A 17,753-nucleotide genomic window follows, 5' to 3' on the forward strand; every position below is an offset into this window, starting at 1 on the left:
CCCAGTTGACGGGAAAGCTAACGAAAGGACAGCGAGATATCCAGGAGTGGCCTCCACAGGGCAGAAAAAGAAGAGTTTGTCCTGTCTTGGGCAATTCATCATCTGGGATGCATCATAGCCAGGAATAAAAAAATTGCAGAAAACCAACTTTCACCAACCTAGCGCCCTTGAGATGTTTTGAACTACAGGTCTCTTCATTGCAAGAGATATACTGGGGTGCTGTTGTCAAAAATATCTGGAGTTTGGCAAAGGTTAGCATAATCACACAGCGATTTGTCAGGGCTTCGTTTTCAAGAAGAGACAATCAGAAACCACCCACCACCATATCTCAATATATGGCCCTTATTCAGCCTCTCTTCTCTCTTCTCTCCAAATGCGATGTAGAGAGCCAATGAAAACAATAAGTTAGCCATGCCATTTCATGTCTATAGGTCTACTCTTGAGTAGGGCTGGTCCTGGATACACACCACATTCACCTTTTTTTCTCCCAATTTCCTGCTCTCTCCCTCCTTCTCCCATCTAGATTTAGACTGCAGTCTGCTTGGGACAAGGACCTCTTCTGTTCTGTAAAATGCAGTGTACACCCAATGAGGTTTTAACAATATTATTACTGCCGTCAATTATTATTAATAACATATAATGCACACTCTCCTCCTGAGAAGGCATGTTCTGCAATGGAAGAGAAACCCCCCACGCCCAATGAACACAGTACTCATCATGTTATTCTTATTCTCCATTTTATTATTAATATAAAAATATCCAGATATTTACATCAAATAAATATATTTCAGTAACAAATAAATTACACGAATTGCCTGGGGGAGGTGGGCAGGGCGAGCAAGAGACCCTTGTTATCAAGAGGCCCCTCTTATTATTTACATGGGGTTTTTCTTGGATTAAAAAAGGGTAAAAAGAGAGGAGGGGGTGAAGTCAGCTGCTGGCAGTGGTGTGAGGCATGCAGGATTAGGGGAAGGGTCTGGCTGTGTTGAGGGCTTGGTTACCAGGCAGGGATACAGCCAGGGGGATGGGGGTATCTACACTGCATGCTCCTCATTCCCCAAAAAAGAAGGGAGGAAGCTCAGTTTAGTCACAGCAGTCAATTGCTTTGAAGGAAGAGGCATCTCTCTCTCTCTCTCTCTCTCTCTCTCTCTCACACACACACACACACACGGGTTCTCTCTCCCTCCAGAAGCAAGTCTTACCACGGGGTAAGTAAAGGTGGTCACCACAGGTGGCAGATCTGGGGAGGGCACCAATCAGACTGGGAAGGGTGTGATTTACTGGGGAGAGCTCCTGCACAAGCCCCGCTGAATTGAACAGAAGACTGAAAGGCTTTAGCAGGACAGGAGATTGCCACTCAAAACTTTCTGCCTTGACCTCACCACAATCCCTTGGGCAGACCCAGATTCTGCGCACCTTCCCTGGTGGTGCCACCCTTGACAAAAGGTGGGTCTTTTCCAGGCAAAGCAGTCTCCAGCTCAGTTATTGCAAGTCTTCCCCAGAACTCAATTCTTTCCTGCGCCACCTTCCCAACCCCTATTCGCTCTCACCAAGACATCTAAGCTTGAAGAGGCCCAGCCCCACACATGCAGGCCCCCTTTGTGGCATTACTCCCTGGGGGGGGGGGGGGATTTATGCATCTTCATGTTAATCCTCAGTGTTTCCTTCAGAGGCATGGGTGGGGGGCACAGACTCTCAGCTACCCTAGCCCAACTATTGCATTTGGCCAGTTGTTTCCTGGTCAGCACAGCAAAGTGGCAAACAGAACAGCATGGACCCAACGGCAGCTGTGTACTGGGAACGAGACTCTGCCCTGCCTTTTGCTGTCCACACTGCCATCAGCCACAGAGTCGTTTCGGGGTGGGGGTGGGCAGGCCTCAATTACTGGGTCTGCCAGTCCAATGGTTAAGTCTCCAGTGAGGTTCAGGCTCACCATCCAAGGCAAAGGAAGAGTTGAACACACCTCCCACAAAGTCCTGGGGATTTCTCAGAAGGAAGCACGGCTGAAAACACTGAATGAGGCAGGAGCAGCCTGTAATGGGGGCTTGGCAGTGTATAAAAACTGGGGGCCAAAGTGTCTGAAGGAAGTATTTAAATAGGATTTTCTTTTCTTAAAAAAAGAAGTAGAAGCAGCCAGGGGCAGTGATCCCAGCCTAGTTTATGAGGTAGTTGAGTAATAATACACAGGCCCAGTCCACGGCGCTGCTCATACGGACGACTCCTCGGGGTTGGAGTCAGGCAGCGCTTGCCTCTGCTTGAGCTTCCGGCGCAGCTCCTCAGCCAGGTCGCTGTAGTCTGGCCGCTCCTCCGCGCCCAGGTTGAGGCGGATGTAGCCGTTGGAGGAAGAGCCGCGGATGTTGCCCAGGTTGATGCGGTTGGGCGAGTGGAGTGGGGGAGACTGCAGGGGCTGCCCGGGGATGCCGTTGGTGGTGGGAGAGGGTGTGGTGCCTCCGTTCTGGCACACGGCATGGCCGGGGACGATCTTCAGGGACCCGTCAGAGTAGTAGTAGCTGGCTGGGTCCCACAGCTTCTCGTCCGAGTCCGAGGTGGTGCTGGGAATGAAGGTGGGGCTCTTCGCCTCCTTGGGCAGCTCAATGGGGTAGACCAAGGTGCTCTCGATGGCCTTGGAGCCCTTCTCCAGCTCTTCCTTGAGCCTGCGCCGCAGGGACAGCACCACCAACAGAAGCACCAAGCACACGGCGGCCAGAGCGATCACAACCATCCACACCAGGCCCAGGTTCTCCAGAGGGGCTCGCGCTTCCAGAGACATGGCCGGGCCAGAGACCACGGTGACCACGTAGCTCTCGGACATCAGCTCATTGCGTTCCTCCAGCTGGACACACCTGTACAGCCCGCTGTGCTTCAGGCTGGTGCCCAAGATGATCAGCGCCTTGAGGTGGGCATCGTACAGGACCGAGTCCCGCTCCTCAGACAACTCCTGCCCATTGAAGGTCCAGCGAGCCTGGGCCAGGTTGGAGGTTGGGCGGCAAGGCAGGACCAGGTCTGTGCCCACCATCACCGTGATGTTCTTGGGAATTACTTTGGTTCCTGCAGAGAGAAGGGAGAGGGTGAACAAGAGACGGGGGAGGACATCACGCCTAGCTATTCTTCTGCCAACAGACAGGGCTCCTTGCAGTCTACGAAACACAGGATTTTCTTGCTTCCAAAGCAAAAGCACCCTGGGATCCCACAAGCAGAAATGAAAAAACAGCAGAGTCTTTGTATATTGCATTTGTATCCTGTAAGTCCCTCCCAGGAACCAAAAGAGTGGCACACATTTTAAAAATGTCTATCCCACCTGTTTGTCCAAAGAAACACATAATCCCTGACAAACCTCAATATTAGGGTTGCTTTATTACAAAAAGCAAAAATAGCAAAGTTGTTGAGCTTTTTAAAAAATGCTTTTGAGGTTTTTTAAAATGAAATTTGCCAAAACATCAACACTTCCAACATGGGTTGCTCTGTGCCTGGGGTTTCCCGGACATTTTGGCTGAATTTCAGTAATTCTGCCCAGACGCTATTTCCGGCAGACGAATCCCAGCTATGTCTGGGAAATTCTGGGTGAATGGCAGCCCTACTCAGTATAGTGTCACAGAATCATAGAACTGCAGAGCTGAAGGGACCATGAGGGGAATTAACCCCTGGCAATGCAGGAACCTTTTTGCCCAACGTGGGGCTCGAACTCAAGACCCTGAGATTAAGTGTCTCATGCTCTACTGACTTGAGCTATATTCAAAGCAATAAATTAACACTAACCAACCCGTTTAACGAATTCCAGCAGCAAAAAAGAAACATAGAACTAATCTAGCAAAAATGTGATATCACAGCACTTTAAATGTATTGTGTGAAAGTGACCTAGTATAGACATTCTGATCAGGCAGCCTCTTGCCTAATTCTGTTCTCTTGTGCTTCAAATTATGTGCCCACAGGCTCCCACCACCATTTCTAGAAGGATTTGCGGACGGAGGACTCAATGTCATGTGAGTTTTGATCAAGAGGCAATTATGCCCCCTCTTTTTCATGGTCCAGCCACAAGTCCCAGGGCTGCCCTCAGACAAGCAACCAAATCTCCTTGCAGTGAGAGTCCATCCAGCGCAGCCTGTGAGTGTCTGTTGGTTGCATGATACAGCACACCAGGGAGGGCCCAGGGACAAATTCCTCACTTGGCTATGAAGCTCCCTGGGTGAGCCTAGGCCTGCCGCTTTTGCTTAGCCCAACCTACCTCACAGGGTTGCTGTGTGGATAAAAAGGAGGTGTGTGGTGTGGAGACACCAGAGTTACTGGTGAAAGCTGGAGTGTTTCCTTCACTTGGCATGAGGGATGAGTAAAACTCGATTTTGTGGCATTTCCTATGAAGATGCTAGCTTTGGAGTCGCAACTGAGCATTTGAAACACACAATCACCCTAGTTAAGCTTGTTTTGTGACTGAAGGACCACAATGCTGAAACCACAAGTCCCACAAAGCATATATACGAGGAGTCCACAGAGTAACCACAACACAACACGGCCTGAAAATTGCAGAGGAGGACTGACCTGATTTTGACGTGCGCAGGGGGCTGCAAATCCCAGGCTCTACTCCCAAATCCTGGAACAGCAGCGAGGTCCTGAAAGAGCCAAAAGCCAGTTCATCAGAAGATGTTTTGCCACAAAGACAGAGGGAACAAAGCTAAGGAACAGCACCACAATACCAAGGAAAAGCTGGTGGTCACCTTTGTTTTAAAATTTGTATGTTGTCTGTTTTATTTATTTTTTTGTAAGCCACTTTAAGACATGTGTGAAAAACAGGATATAAATTATTTAAATAAAAGGCAACAGGACCATAAAACCAGAGTTGAGTGTATTCTGCATGCCTGTAAGTTCTTTTTGTGCAGGCACAGAGATCTGACCCTCAGAAAGTGCAGAGGTTTCTAGGCCTGGCGGTTACAAGGAGGTGGGGAAGCTACTTAAGAGCATTCAGCAAAGGTCTGGACACAGAAGAGTAGCTGAACAAGATTCCTGAGAGTTGATGCCTCAGGGCGTACACAAATAGACAACTACTCTCCACATTTCCCTTCCTTTTCACTCCCTCTTTTGCCACTTTCCAAGATGCACTGATGTGCCTCTTACCCATCATAGGCATCTATGCGAACACAGCGACTCCCATTCCACGTCCAGGCACAGTACGGGTCCTTAGCGAGGATGCAGTCAGAACAGCTGTGATACTTGCTGCAGTCGGCCACAGGAAGCTGGATAACTTGGGAGTTGGAGCCAACAAACAGCACCCTCTGGGGTGAGAGGGAAGAATATCAGTACTGGAGCAGCATCTAGAGTCATACCACTTTGCTCCCACCTTAATCTTCAGATACCACTGAAAAAGTCAGCGCTGCCTCATTCCCTGGGTTGCTCTATTGCATGCTCTTGCTGCAGAGGGACAAACATCTCCTGCCAAATGTGGGATGTTGTGGATCTAAGTTTACATACATTTGTCCAGGTTTCTAGTCCTTATGGTTGCACAGAACCATGCAGGCAGTTTCTGACGAAATCTTAGCAAACCACAAAGTGCACAGTGGCTGACCCCAATCCTGTAGTGCTCAGTTGGCTGCACTGCTCTCATCTCCTGACCAGCATGTCCCACTGTTCTCTCACCTCCAAAACACTACAATTCCACCAATCCCTCATCAAAAAGCCCCACTCGCTAACCCTTTGATGTCTGAATCCTGAAAGTAGAATTAGCCAAAGCAAAAGCAAGTGGTCTTAATTTGTAGAATCTGTTTTGAGCAAGGCTTTTTGGGTGGGCCTACACATCAGCACTGCCCTTTATGGGGTGCGATCGGGGACATGCCTTGTGACTCCACAAGGAAAGGACTGTTGCCTGCTGTCACGCCCCCCGTGTTTCCAAACCCAGCCCATGCAGGGACATTTCTTACCTTCTGCAAGGACAACACTAGGCTCTTGACAGGCTGGGCATGCTCAAAGATCTGCAGCTCTTCGATCAGGTGGACACCCGATGGCAAGACCACGGCCTTGTGCAGCCAGCCATTATCTTCAGAAAATTCAAGAAAGGGAGGTCATGGCAATGAAGCATCACAGGAAGGCGCTCCTTGGGCCACCCTCCTCCAGAACAGAGCTGCCCTAGGGACCACTGTTTCTGCCAGTTACCATATCATAGGAACCTAGGAAGCTGCCTTGAGTCTGGCCATTAGGTCCACCTAGCTGACACTGCCGGTCAGCAGGTGCCTACCATTAAGCTACAGTCCTTCCTCAGGCCACTCCTTCCAAGAACCGCCCCAGCATCAAAACTGAAATTATGTTGTTCTCATCTGACTCAAGAGCGGGGCTCATGTGGCATTTCCATCCCCCAAACCCAGGAGAAGGTTGCAGGGCTAACTCAGTCTATCCGCAGAGGTGCTGCAACTGGACATACAAAGCCAGACCCCCGACACAATCTTTTCTGCCTGGCAGTGGAGTTTCAGTTTGTGAAGCAAGTACACCAGGGATGGGGAGCCTGTGGTTTTCCAGATGTGGCTGGACTCCAACTCCCAACAGCCTCAGCCAATAAGGTCCTTGGCGGGGGGGGGGGATGAGAGTTGGTAGTCCACCATCTTGAGGGCCACAGGTTCCCTATCCCTGGTCTACTCCGGCAGGCAGCAACACTCCAAGACCTCCTGCAGAGAAGCTTTGCCATCCTTCACTAACCAAGACCCTTTTGTTTGATGCGCCAGAGGTTAAACTGGTACCTTCTGCATGCAAAGAGTGCTCTGGGCCTTAGAATCCCATACCTGTGCCAATGTAGAGCAATTCATACGGTTTGCCATCCAAGCCATGAACCCGTTCCACCACCAGCTGGGTGAAGTTGGCCTCCTTCTTGACCAGCAAAGGCCGGTTGCCTTGGGGAGGGACCACCTTATCCATCAAGGGGTGCTTCTTTGCAAAGTTGAGCGTGTTGTCAGGCAGCTCCAGGGAGTTGGTGATGCACTGGAAGGAAGGGAAGATGCAGGGCTTAGGTCAGAGCTGAAAATGCTTTCACACAGATTAAGCCTTGGCTCTGCAAAAATGATTTTAATTTGACAAGGCCCAGCCGTGATGGATGCAAAGCAGTCATGAAAAAGAGTGCTTCTGAGGGCGTACAGAAGGAGTTGCCTTCCAGCTCCTATCAGCCCCAAGCAGCACAATCAGGTGGGGAGCTGCAGTTCAGCAGCAGCTGAAGAGCACCATATTGGCTGCTCCGGGTGTGCAGAGCACACTTTCCTCATGGCTAAATAAGAAGGCACCTGGGAAAAGTAATGTGCACATGGGAAAAGACGCAGGGATTTGAAGCCAGGAAATGTAGCTTCCACTAGATGAGTAGACACTTATGACAGAGATACAGCCAGAGAAAACACACCCAGAGAGATAATAATAGAATTGCAGAGTTGGAAATGACCACGAGGGTCATCTAGCCCAACCCCCTGCAATGCAGGAGTTTCTTGCCCAATGTGGGGCTTGAACCCACGACCCTGAGATTAAAAGTCTCGTGCTCTACCAACTGAGCTATCCCAGCTGCCTATACTCTCAACTGTCAGCCCGATCATGCTTGGGCTTGGAGACACAAAGCACTGTAGCCCATTATCACAGAATCATCCCAGAATCATTGAGGTGGAAGGGCTCCCATGGGTCATCTAGTATGACCCACTGTGATGCAGGAATCACAGTATCAGCTGGGGTGAGGATTCACATCAGCTTGGGGACATGCCAAGTCTTTCGTGTAAGACCAGGGAAATTTCGATTAAAGATTAGGATTAAAGAAGTTTAAGTGTTATATTATATTAAGATTAAAGATTGGGATTAAAAAAGTGGAAAAGAAATTGCTGGACAAACAATTTGGACTGGAATACAAAAGAGGGAGGTATGAGGAAGTCCAGAAAATAAGTAAATTCAAAAACGGAAATGAAAAAGTGATATTGTTTTTAATTGCTCTGTTTCTTTTTTTTGTATTTTGTTTTCTGAGTTTTCCTTCTTTTTTTGGATTATGTATTGTGTGTTTGTGTACTTCTTTTTTATGTTTTTCTGTCTAACTTTTTATTGAAACCTTAATAAAAATCATTAAAAAAAAAAAAAAGACCAGGGAAATTTCCACTGAGTTGCTCCGTCACATCCACATTTTCCAAAGGTGTGCCTACATTTTTCGTGTTGCTGCCACCTGCCCTGGGTAGTGGCATGCGGTATCTACCACATGTGATAAAAAGTAAAGATACTCTGGAAGAATCTGGATCTGGAGAAGCAATCTCAGGAGCCAATCTGTCCAAGGGGAAACTGGGAGGGTACACTTCTGGCCTCACAGACCAGAAGGGGCAGCAGCTGGGCACCCCATCTCTCGGGGGGCGGGGGGCAGGCAAGCCACTTGGGATTCCCACTCTCCTCCCCAGAAGTACTTACTGCTCCAGGACGAGGACTGGGCACTTGGTCCGAGTACCGAACCCACTTCTGAGCTGCCTCGCTGTACTCCTTGTAGGGACCGTCAAACACTTTCTGCACCTCTTGAATCTGGTATTGACAGACGGCAGAAACATCCATATCGCCCCTGCAGGAAAGAAAGGGCAGGAGGCAGAAATAAGTTTAGCGATAGAGAGCAACCAAGATTGGGAAGATTTTATTTTAAATAGTTACTCCCCCCCCCCAAAAAAAACCCCATAAGAAGTTGCAAACAAAAAAATGGTACTGAACTAGAAATATTTACAAATAAAAGAAAATATGTTCTAATGAAAACCACAAACATGTATGTTTCATATGACTGCCATAATTAAATCCTAAACTGATATGACAACATAGAAAAACAACCATACACTAGGCTTGCTTTTTATCTTGAAATTTGTTATTCCCCAAATAAACAAAGACCATTTTTCAAAGAACATATTTATTTTCTTGAATAGCTTCCAGAAAAACAAGTTAGAAAAGCAAATCAGCCATATAGTGTCCTATATTTTGCTTAACCAGTCGGTGATTGTGGAGAATTTGTGCCATTCCCCACCCCCCACCCCTTTGCTTTACAGATTCTACCAGCAGCCAGTAAATTGAACAATAATTCAAGATCAACTATTTCAACCTCCCCTTTCAGATATCAAGGTTGGGAAGTTTTTATTGCTGTTATATCAGGACAGGCTGAGGGAAAGAACAGGACTCCTGCAATTATTCCCATTTCATTGACTGTGTTATCCAACTATCAGGATGGGATGACAGCCTCTCTAACCCTACCCAACCCCACATCTTTCCTTTTGGCATTGGAAGGAAGTTTTTTTTGGGGGGGTGGGACACCAGGAACAAAATCCAACATAAATCATGTAGATTAATTTAGGCAATTTATGCTGCTCTTTCCCCATGTTGCGTGACTAGCACAGGTCCTGCTCACTATGGGCAAATTAGTGTGTGCCCAAAAGAGACCTATAACACACTGAAGTTGTACCCGCCTCCCCTGGAAATCTTGTCTGATCACCCCTCCTATTCCCAAGATTTCTATAGGCATGGACCACATGCTTTAAAGGATATGGTTTTATTTCTAATATATAGATTTCTTTTTATATTGTTTTAAGGAAATTTCACTGAAAGTCATTTTCAAAAACTGGGTTGTTGTTTTTTAAATATTTTATTAAGGATTTTCTTGTTTTACAGAAGTATAGTGCCTCGTATTTTTTTTTTTTCATGTAACATTTTTACAAATCCGTTTCATTTGTTGAGGCATTAGGGGGAGAAGAAAAAAAAAGAAAAAAGAAAGGGGGGGTGGAGAGGGGTTGTTTTTTTTAAATAAATCAGTTGTATCAATAGTCCATCTATCAACACCTAACAAATATGGTTTCTGGCCTTAGGACAAGATGCTTGCTTGTTAAAAAAAAAGTGAAAGCAGAGATTCTCAGGAAGCTGAATTCTGTTCTCACCCTTGTACCTTGTGGCATTTTTACACTCCTGCAGCCCTGCCACCCACCCACTCAGCCTTTGCAGAGCAGAGGGCCATCAGCCCCACAGGAGAAATCTGAAAGCAGTTCTTTGCTGCCTTACCAGCGTGCCTGGAAGACTCCGAAAAAGCTGGTTTCAGACCAATGATCCCCACTCAGAGTGTACGTTCCCTGGATCCGATTGAAATGCAGCTGTTGCTCCGGAATAGAGCACAACAGCCGTGCCTTCAGGAACGTCGTCCACCTCTTCTGCAAAGTCCGGGCGCCACCCACGTCCCCCTGCACAGAGATAATTAACATTTAAGGGGGGGGGAGAGGTCCCTGTCTCATGGAGCTTACAGGCAAAATTTTAAGAGCTGGAGAGGAAGAAGTGAGGCAAAGGTAAAGTATGAGAATCAGCTTCTTGCTGTTTTGTGCATGTTTGTTTTTTATTCTAGAAATGCTGACTTGTTAAAGTTTTTTATTCTTTAGATTTCTCACATTTCATTCCTTTGATGCTATATCAGGCCAATGATGAAGACCTCTGTGTTGTTGGCCAGAGGGTGAAATACACTGCATCAGAATAAGTCCTATTAAGGACTTATTATTGGAGTGTCTGTATATAAGAGAATCGTTTCATTGCAATAAAAGAATTCTGTAGGGTTTTTAAAATACATCCTTCCTGTAACTCTGATTTGGGCTGCTGGACTAGACAAGCCTTGGGCTCTGACCCAGCTGGAGTCTTCTGAGGTGGTTGGGCCACGCAGAGCCTGCCATAACTCTCCATCACCTCTGGAAGTGCCGCCTACCTTGCAGACTCTGGCTACCCGGGCCACAACTTGGTCTATGTCACAGTCGTACTCCACCGCCCGCTCGCTGAAGAAGAAATAGACCTTGTCGTCATCCCCTCTGTCGCTGCCTTTGCTCTCCCGGACGAAGGCCGAGCCCACAAAGTGGGGTTCTACAAAAGGAGGAAAGGAAGCAAGATGAACAGCCAGTCCTGAAACCAAACACATCCTTCCTGATCCCCTTTAAGCCCCCACCAAACACACATGCGCAGATATAATCCTGGCCTACTTTCTTCCAATGACAGTTATACCCCTCCTTTCATCCAAGGACCCCTCTCCCCATTTAATCTTCACAACAGCCCTGTGAGGAGGGTTAGGCTGAGTGACAGTGGCCGGCCCAAGGTAACTCAGTGAGTTTTACACCTGAGTGGGGCCTTGAACTCTGTTCTCCCAGATCTCAGTCCAATGTTTTACCCACTACACCACACGGGGTTTAGCAGCGGTTGGTTTTAGGCTCCCCATGCCTAGCACAGACAATACTGAGCTATGTGCAGACGAGATTCCACATTCAGAGTACAGAAGCAGAGGGTGCTGGTTTTTCCAAGCTAGGTAAACCAAGGCAAGCAGCATATGCCACACTTGTGAGCCTCTGCCTGGAACCCACCGTGGAAAACATGCATTTGTAAGGAGGAGCCACGACGCACTCATGCGCACAGAGAGCCCAACTGGAGAACCACCCCCCTGCTTCCCATCGCATCTCACCATTGAGCCATGTGGGCAGGTGCTCAGTCTTGACAGAATACTGGGGGCCCAGGTTGCGCAGGATCACAGGTTCCGTGCCCAGAAAGTTGTAGAGTGTTGCCGAATACAACTCTTCCTCTAAAATGGGTGGAAGAGAAGGGGTTAACCTGGCTTGAAGAGCCCTGAGGCCCAGGCTGCATTGAGGGTCAGCAGGCAGGGAGCAGGCCGGCCAGCTGTTACTTGCCTGGTTGCCCGTGGAGAGCAAGAACTTGCCTGCAGGCGACCAGGCAAGAAAAGCTTTGCAGAAATTGGCTCTTCCCCCCACTGCACCCCAAAGTCCTTCTGCAGAATCCATTTGAATGAGCTTTGCGAAAGAGCGCCTCCCAGTGGGACATCCTGCCCTTTGGACTTTGCTCCTCAGGCTGAAGAAGGCAGGCAGCCCTGGGCGCCACTTACCCACAATGAGGCCCGTGTGCCCCTTGTCGGGGTCGTAGGGGCACTTCCCCCTTCCGTCCTCAAAGGAGAGCCTGTCCAAGGAGAAGGTGGCCAGATTCTGGAAGGAGCCCAAGAAAGAGAGGAGTGTGATGGGACTGAGCCAGTTGCCCCCATGCAGCACACTCCGCCCACGTGTCCAAGCACAATTCATGGACAGAAAAGCTCCCCACCATACTCACAATGTAGGCGCACTTGGGCTGGAAGGCATAAGTACCACAGGCATACATGTGGGAACTGTTGTAACTCTGCAGGAAACGGATGTAGTTGAAGCAGTCAGTCTGAGGAGGACAAAGCAGGACCTTAGTGAGACCCCAAAGGCCACAAACACAGAATAGAATCGCAGAGTTGGAAGGGACCACAAGGGTCATCTAGTCCAACCCCCTACAATGCAGGAATTTTTTGCTCATCGTGGGGCTCAAACCCACCCTGAGATTTAGAGTCTCATTCTCTGCCAAATGACCTGACCCAGAGGGTGTGGGTTGTTTTCATTTTGTGGTTGCATTGCTGACACACAGAAGTCTGCATCTGGAGAATCTTGCCGTTCTTTAAAATCACGTTTCCAGTCCTCAAGGCTCCTCAGAAGCCAAACTTAGCAATCAGAGGTTAGAGCTCCTTCACAAAAACCACCACAGTGTACCCATGACACCAATTAAAAGCACAATACAGCGGTACCTCTAGTTACAAACTTAATTCATTCCGGAGCTGAAACCGTTCTTATCCTGAGGTGCACTTTCGCTAATGGGGCCTCCCGCTGCGTGATTTCCGTTCACATCCTGGGGCAAAGTTTGCAACCAGGAGCAGCTACTTCTGAGTTAGCAGAGCTCATAACCTGAAGCGTTCGTAACCAGAGGTACCACTGTAAATGTAACCAAAGCATGCATCTATGTATATTATATGCAAATAATGTGCAGGATTCAGCACACAGATACAGCAACCTGGTATCAAATCCTGGCTTAATAAGCCAGCAAATTCAGGAGCGGCCATGAAAACCCTTTCAGGACAAAACAGAAAAGGATAACCCAAACTGGAGAGTTACAGATAGGTAGCCGTGTTGGTCTGCCATAGTCAAAATAAAAAAAAATTCCTTCCAGTAGCACCTTTAAGACCAACTAAGTTAGTTCTTGGTATGAGCTTTCGTGTGCAAGCACACTTCTTCAGATACAGATACTTCTTCAGATACTTCAGATACTTCTTCAGATGGTAACTTTCTTGACACTCGTTGCTTGCCTTTTTTCACGTAAGAAATTAATTAACTGATTAATTAGCTGGATCACATCAGCATTTGTTTTCATATCCACACACAAATGGATCCCCAGGGAGGGTGGCGATGTGGTTCTTTTTTAAATATGGAGCCTGTGCATATATAGTAGGAAGACCCTGCTTAGGAAAAGGCATCTCTGCTTCCCTCTCACACCAAAGGGAACGCCTCTCTACTACGGAGGATGCCTGTTACCCAGAGTTTTTATTTTTTAAAAAATCTTCTTTTACTGAAAGTTAGAAATTCAGCTGCCTGGTTAATTGGGGCCACATTTTATCACTGAGAAAAAGATTTAAAAACCTACCAAGGGACCCAACACTGAAGCTCCATCAACAATGATCCATAATCAACTGCGACAACAGAAAGAGTGGTGGGAGGCTGCTAAAGCTGTGGTCTTAACTGTGACTACTCAGATGCAGGTCACCCTGAATTCAGTGGGGCTTCATCCCAGGTTAGGTAGGGAGGGGAATGCAGCCTCGGTCTCCCTCTCTCCTGTTGCCCAGTCAGCAAGGAAGCAAGGCTGACTGCCAGATGCACACCTGTCTGGTCCAAAGCCAGCCCAGCTCAGTGAGGATTCACGTTTGTCAGAGAAGTCTGCAGGGGAAGATTTGATGCGCAGAGAGCCCTGGTCTGCTTGCTTAGCAGGGAAGGCGAGAAGCTGAGCCGACTAGAGCAGACCAGTGTTCCCAGGGGCAGGGCAATGGAAAGGGGAAGTATAAAGCAGCCACACTCTCTGCAGGGTGCCTGGGGGCTGACAGGGAAAGGGCTCATGCACACACTGATACCAAGATGGTGTGGCACCATGGCCAGGACAGTGAGCTATGAATCAGGAAAGCCCCGATCCAAATCTCACCTCTACCATGAACTCCTTTAGGGACAAGTCCTCTCTGAATACTCTCCTGGCGTAACAGGTGGGGAGAGCAGCAAGTTCCTCACTGCAGATGCCTGACAAAGCCATGACAATATTGCGCTTGCCTGCCCACCGCTGCCAAGAGACGTTTGGCGGTAGGGACAAAGGCCCATCCTTTTGTGGGAGATCCTTGGGCAAGAGGATCCCCACGGGGTGCAGGTCTCAGACGCTGTCCTCAGTACAGCTCTTGAAAACAACCCCCGAAAAAGCACTGGGAGACACCTCTCTGTTTCCTTGTCTAGAAGTCTGCAGTGAAGAAAACGTGAACTGGCTCAGATTTGAGTGGCATGTAGGACAGCTGTCCTGCCTGGGGCTGATGGGAGTTGTAGTACAAAGCAGCTGCAGGGCACCAGGTTGGAGGAGGCTGAGTTATGGCCCTGATCCCCAGGGTCATGTCCTGTCTTACCTGATTACTTTTGCCCTTTTGAATACACTCTGCTTTCTTCTCTGCTGGAGCCTCCCAATGGATCTGCGAAGAAGTAGAAATTATTCTTAAGCATCCTATGAAGCCCACCCTATCACAAGGGTTTGGGGTGGTTTATGTTGCCTAAACAGGAAAGTCACACAATCACAGCCACAAACAGCACGATAAAAGCATTTTAAAAGGGTGTTATAGAGTTGGAAAAGAGCAACCAAAACAATCAAGGGGGTGGAACAACTTCCCTAGGAGTAAAGGCTGCAGCATTTGCAGTTTTCTAGTTTAGAGAAAAGGTGGGCAGGAGGCCTGGCTTTCTACAAGGCAGCTTGCTATGCAAGGAGAGACCAACCCAACGGCTGCTAGTCCTGATAGCGGAACACGTTTGGGAAGCAAGAGCAGCACAGCAAGCGCTCTTGGCCTTCAAATGCCCATCTTGGGGATTCTTGAGCACTGCTAGAACACGGGTCAAAGAACGAGATGGATCTTTGGCACAGCCGTCCCAACCTGATGAGACTACAGCTCCCCTCAGCGCCCACCAACACAGCCATATGGTGCTGGGCCTGATGGGAGTTGCAGTCCCCAAAACTAGAGGGCACCCAGTTGGGAAAGGCAGATTTGGCAGGCATCTCTGTGATTAATGCATCTGTGTAGCACCTCCCAAGACCACCGGCCAGCCCAATCTGCAACTCACCATTTCCTCAAGCTCCATGTTGTTGGTGCGGAGGGCGAAAATGGCTTCTCGGGCCCCCACGTAAAGCAGCCCTTTGGGGTCAGCCAGGGTCAGTGTTGTGTAGTTGAACACCCCCATCTTGGAGAAGCGCTTCGTCACTTCCCTCAGGTCTGCAAGGGAAGAGCAGGCAACGTTAAGGGGCAGTGTGGTGCAGTGGTTAGAATGCTGAGCTAGGATCTGGGAGGGAAATCCCCACTTAGGCCCATGAGGGTCACTGGGTGTTTCTGGGCCAGGCGCCATCTCTCAGCCTAAGCTACCTCGCAGTGTCGTCGTATGAAATGGGGAATGGGTGAAGCATATATACCACCCGGAGCACCTTGGGGGAAGGTGGGTTATCAATGTAATAAAAACTAAACATGAACAATGTTTTAAAAAGTTAAAAGAGGACAACAGGATTCTTGCTTCTCTGCTGGCAGCAGATCCCGGTCCTGTTTGTGTTTAACAGAGAGGTAGACAGACAGACAGAGAGATAGAGAGATATGTCCCAGTGGCTTTTCAGGCAACACCCTCACAAAGCAGGGCACACACAACAGAAGATATAAAGATATAATAGACTCATTAGCAAGAATGCAGAATACTTTCAGACACTGCTCTGACACACCCAAGCTAATGAAAATCTCAGTTAAAAGGCAGCACTGAAGAGGCAAGTCTCCAGTGCTGGCCTAAATGCCTGTACAGATGGGAGTTCCACAGTTCAAGGGCCACCACGAAGAAGGCCTTGATCCTGTCCATGCTGAAGTAACCAATCTGAGCTGCAAGCTCTCAAGAAGCCCCCTTGAGGCACCTCTGAGCATGTGGGCCCTAACACTACACCACCATATAGGCTATCTATGGGCTGCTCCCATATATATGTGGGCCTTTCTGGAGGAAGAATCCGTAAGAGTGTAACATCCCATGTAGCACAAGGACAGAGCCTTGTGGCGTGATACTTGTTCTGTGAGCAATATGCAAGAGAATGCAGAAGCAGGTTGCTGGAAGCTAGTTGTATGATCATGCATAATCCAGCTGGGATTCCTGCATGGGGGGAGTTGGAGTGGGTGACCCTAGGCGTCCCTTCCAACTCTACAATTCTGTAACTTTGTTACACAATGGTATGTGTGATCCACTAGAGAAACTGTTGCATTGGATCCCTGATAGTGTCTGCGTAGACCCATGAAATTAATGGACATCACTAACTTGGGGTTATTAATTTCAATATGTCTATTCTATGCATAACTTAGCTGGCAATTTACTGAATTTGCACCAGACAAATTTTTCTGGGTCCCCCTGCCATCAGAGGCAAGGGTGATGGTGACAGGAGGCAGGAGCTTTTTGGTGGTGGTGCCTGTTTGTTAGAATGCCTTTCCCAGAGAAAAGCCTGCTGGGTGCCTTCTTTGGCTGTGTACACATTTAAAGCAAGTCTTCCACCTCCCCCCCCCCCCAAAGCTCTGGAAACTGTTCTTAAATTCGCAGGCGCTGGGAATTGTAGTTCTGGGGCAAACTCCAGTTTCCATTATCCTGTTTTTGGGGGGAGGGTGCTTTAAATTTATGGTGCACACAGGGGCAAAGTTACAATTAAGGCCTTTGTCTCTGACTTGAACCTTCATAATAATAATAATTTGTTTGTTTGTTTGTTTAATATACTGTCCTATACACTGGGGACTCAGGGCGGTTCACAGAATAAAATCAAGATATAAAACCACAAAATACCATAATAAAAATATAAAACAACAACCCAATAGTCCCCCCCACCCAAAAAAAAACAAAAACCCAAAAAACATTTTAAAAGGGCATAGGATGTAAATCGGATCAACCAAAGGCCTGATTAAAAAGGAACCTGTTGCCTAAAGGTGTATAATGAAGGTGCCAGGCGAACTTCTCTTCCTATGGAGAGAGCATTCCACAGACGGGGAGCCACTGAAGAAGGCCCTGTTCTCGTGTTGCCACCTCTGGACCTCTTTTGGAGGAGGCACGCGAAGAAGAGCCTCAGAAGATGATCTCAGGGTCCGGGTAGGTTCATATGGAAAAAGGTGGTCCTTGAGGTATTGCGGTCCTGAGCCGTTTAAGGCTTTATAGGTCAAAACCAGCACTTTGAATTGGGCCAGGAAACTAATCGGTGGCCAGGATTGGTGTAACGTGCTCAGACCATCTTGCTCCAGTGAGCAACCTGACCAGTGAATTCTGCACCAGTTTCCGAACTGTCTTCAGAGGCAGCCCTACGTATAACACATTGCAGTAATCTAACCTTGAGGTTATCAGAGCATTGACAACAGTAGCTAGACTAACCTTGACCAGACAGGGGCATAGCTGGGCCACCAGCCGAAGCTCATGGAAGGCACTCCGGGCTACTGAGGCCACCTGAGCCTCAAGCTTACAGCAATGAATCCAGGAGGACCCCCAAGCTATGAACCTGCTCCTTCAGAGAAAGTGTAACCCCATTAAGAGCAGGCGATCTCCTAGCCATCCAGTCTAGGGAACCCCCCACTAACAGCGCCTCCATCTTATCTGGACTGAGCTTCACTTTGTTGGCTCTCATCCAGTCCATGACTG

General features: G+C 48.3%; 1 protein-coding gene across 2 annotated transcripts in view; it reads right to left on the reverse strand.

Moving 5' to 3' along the window:
- Positions 1-720: 720 nt before the first annotated feature.
- The window catches only part of SEMA4C (semaphorin 4C), a 62,474-nt gene continuing 45,441 nt past the window's right edge, over positions 721-17,753 (reverse strand). For both annotated transcript variants that reach the window (XM_081018160.1, XM_081018159.1), the window contains exons 3-15: positions 15,186-15,334; positions 14,483-14,545; positions 12,088-12,186; positions 11,870-11,966; positions 11,435-11,551; positions 10,694-10,845; positions 10,009-10,184; positions 8,395-8,539; positions 6,759-6,954; positions 5,907-6,022; positions 5,107-5,264; positions 4,534-4,604; positions 721-3,048 (exon numbers count right to left, since the gene is read on the reverse strand). In XM_081018160.1, the coding sequence (XP_080874286.1) occupies positions 2,207-3,048; positions 4,534-4,604; positions 5,107-5,264; positions 5,907-6,022; positions 6,759-6,954; positions 8,395-8,539; positions 10,009-10,184; positions 10,694-10,845; positions 11,435-11,551; positions 11,870-11,966; positions 12,088-12,186; positions 14,483-14,545; positions 15,186-15,334 (2,381 nt within the window). In that variant the 3' untranslated portion in view covers positions 721-2,206. The remainder of the gene's footprint in view (positions 3,049-4,533; positions 4,605-5,106; positions 5,265-5,906; positions 6,023-6,758; positions 6,955-8,394; positions 8,540-10,008; positions 10,185-10,693; positions 10,846-11,434; positions 11,552-11,869; positions 11,967-12,087; positions 12,187-14,482; positions 14,546-15,185; positions 15,335-17,753) is intronic.

The sequence above is a fragment of the Podarcis pityusensis genome, assembly GCF_964106645.2.
Source record: "Podarcis pityusensis genome assembly, chromosome: 8".
NCBI classification, from domain to species: Eukaryota; Metazoa; Chordata; class Lepidosauria; order Squamata; family Lacertidae; genus Podarcis; species Podarcis pityusensis.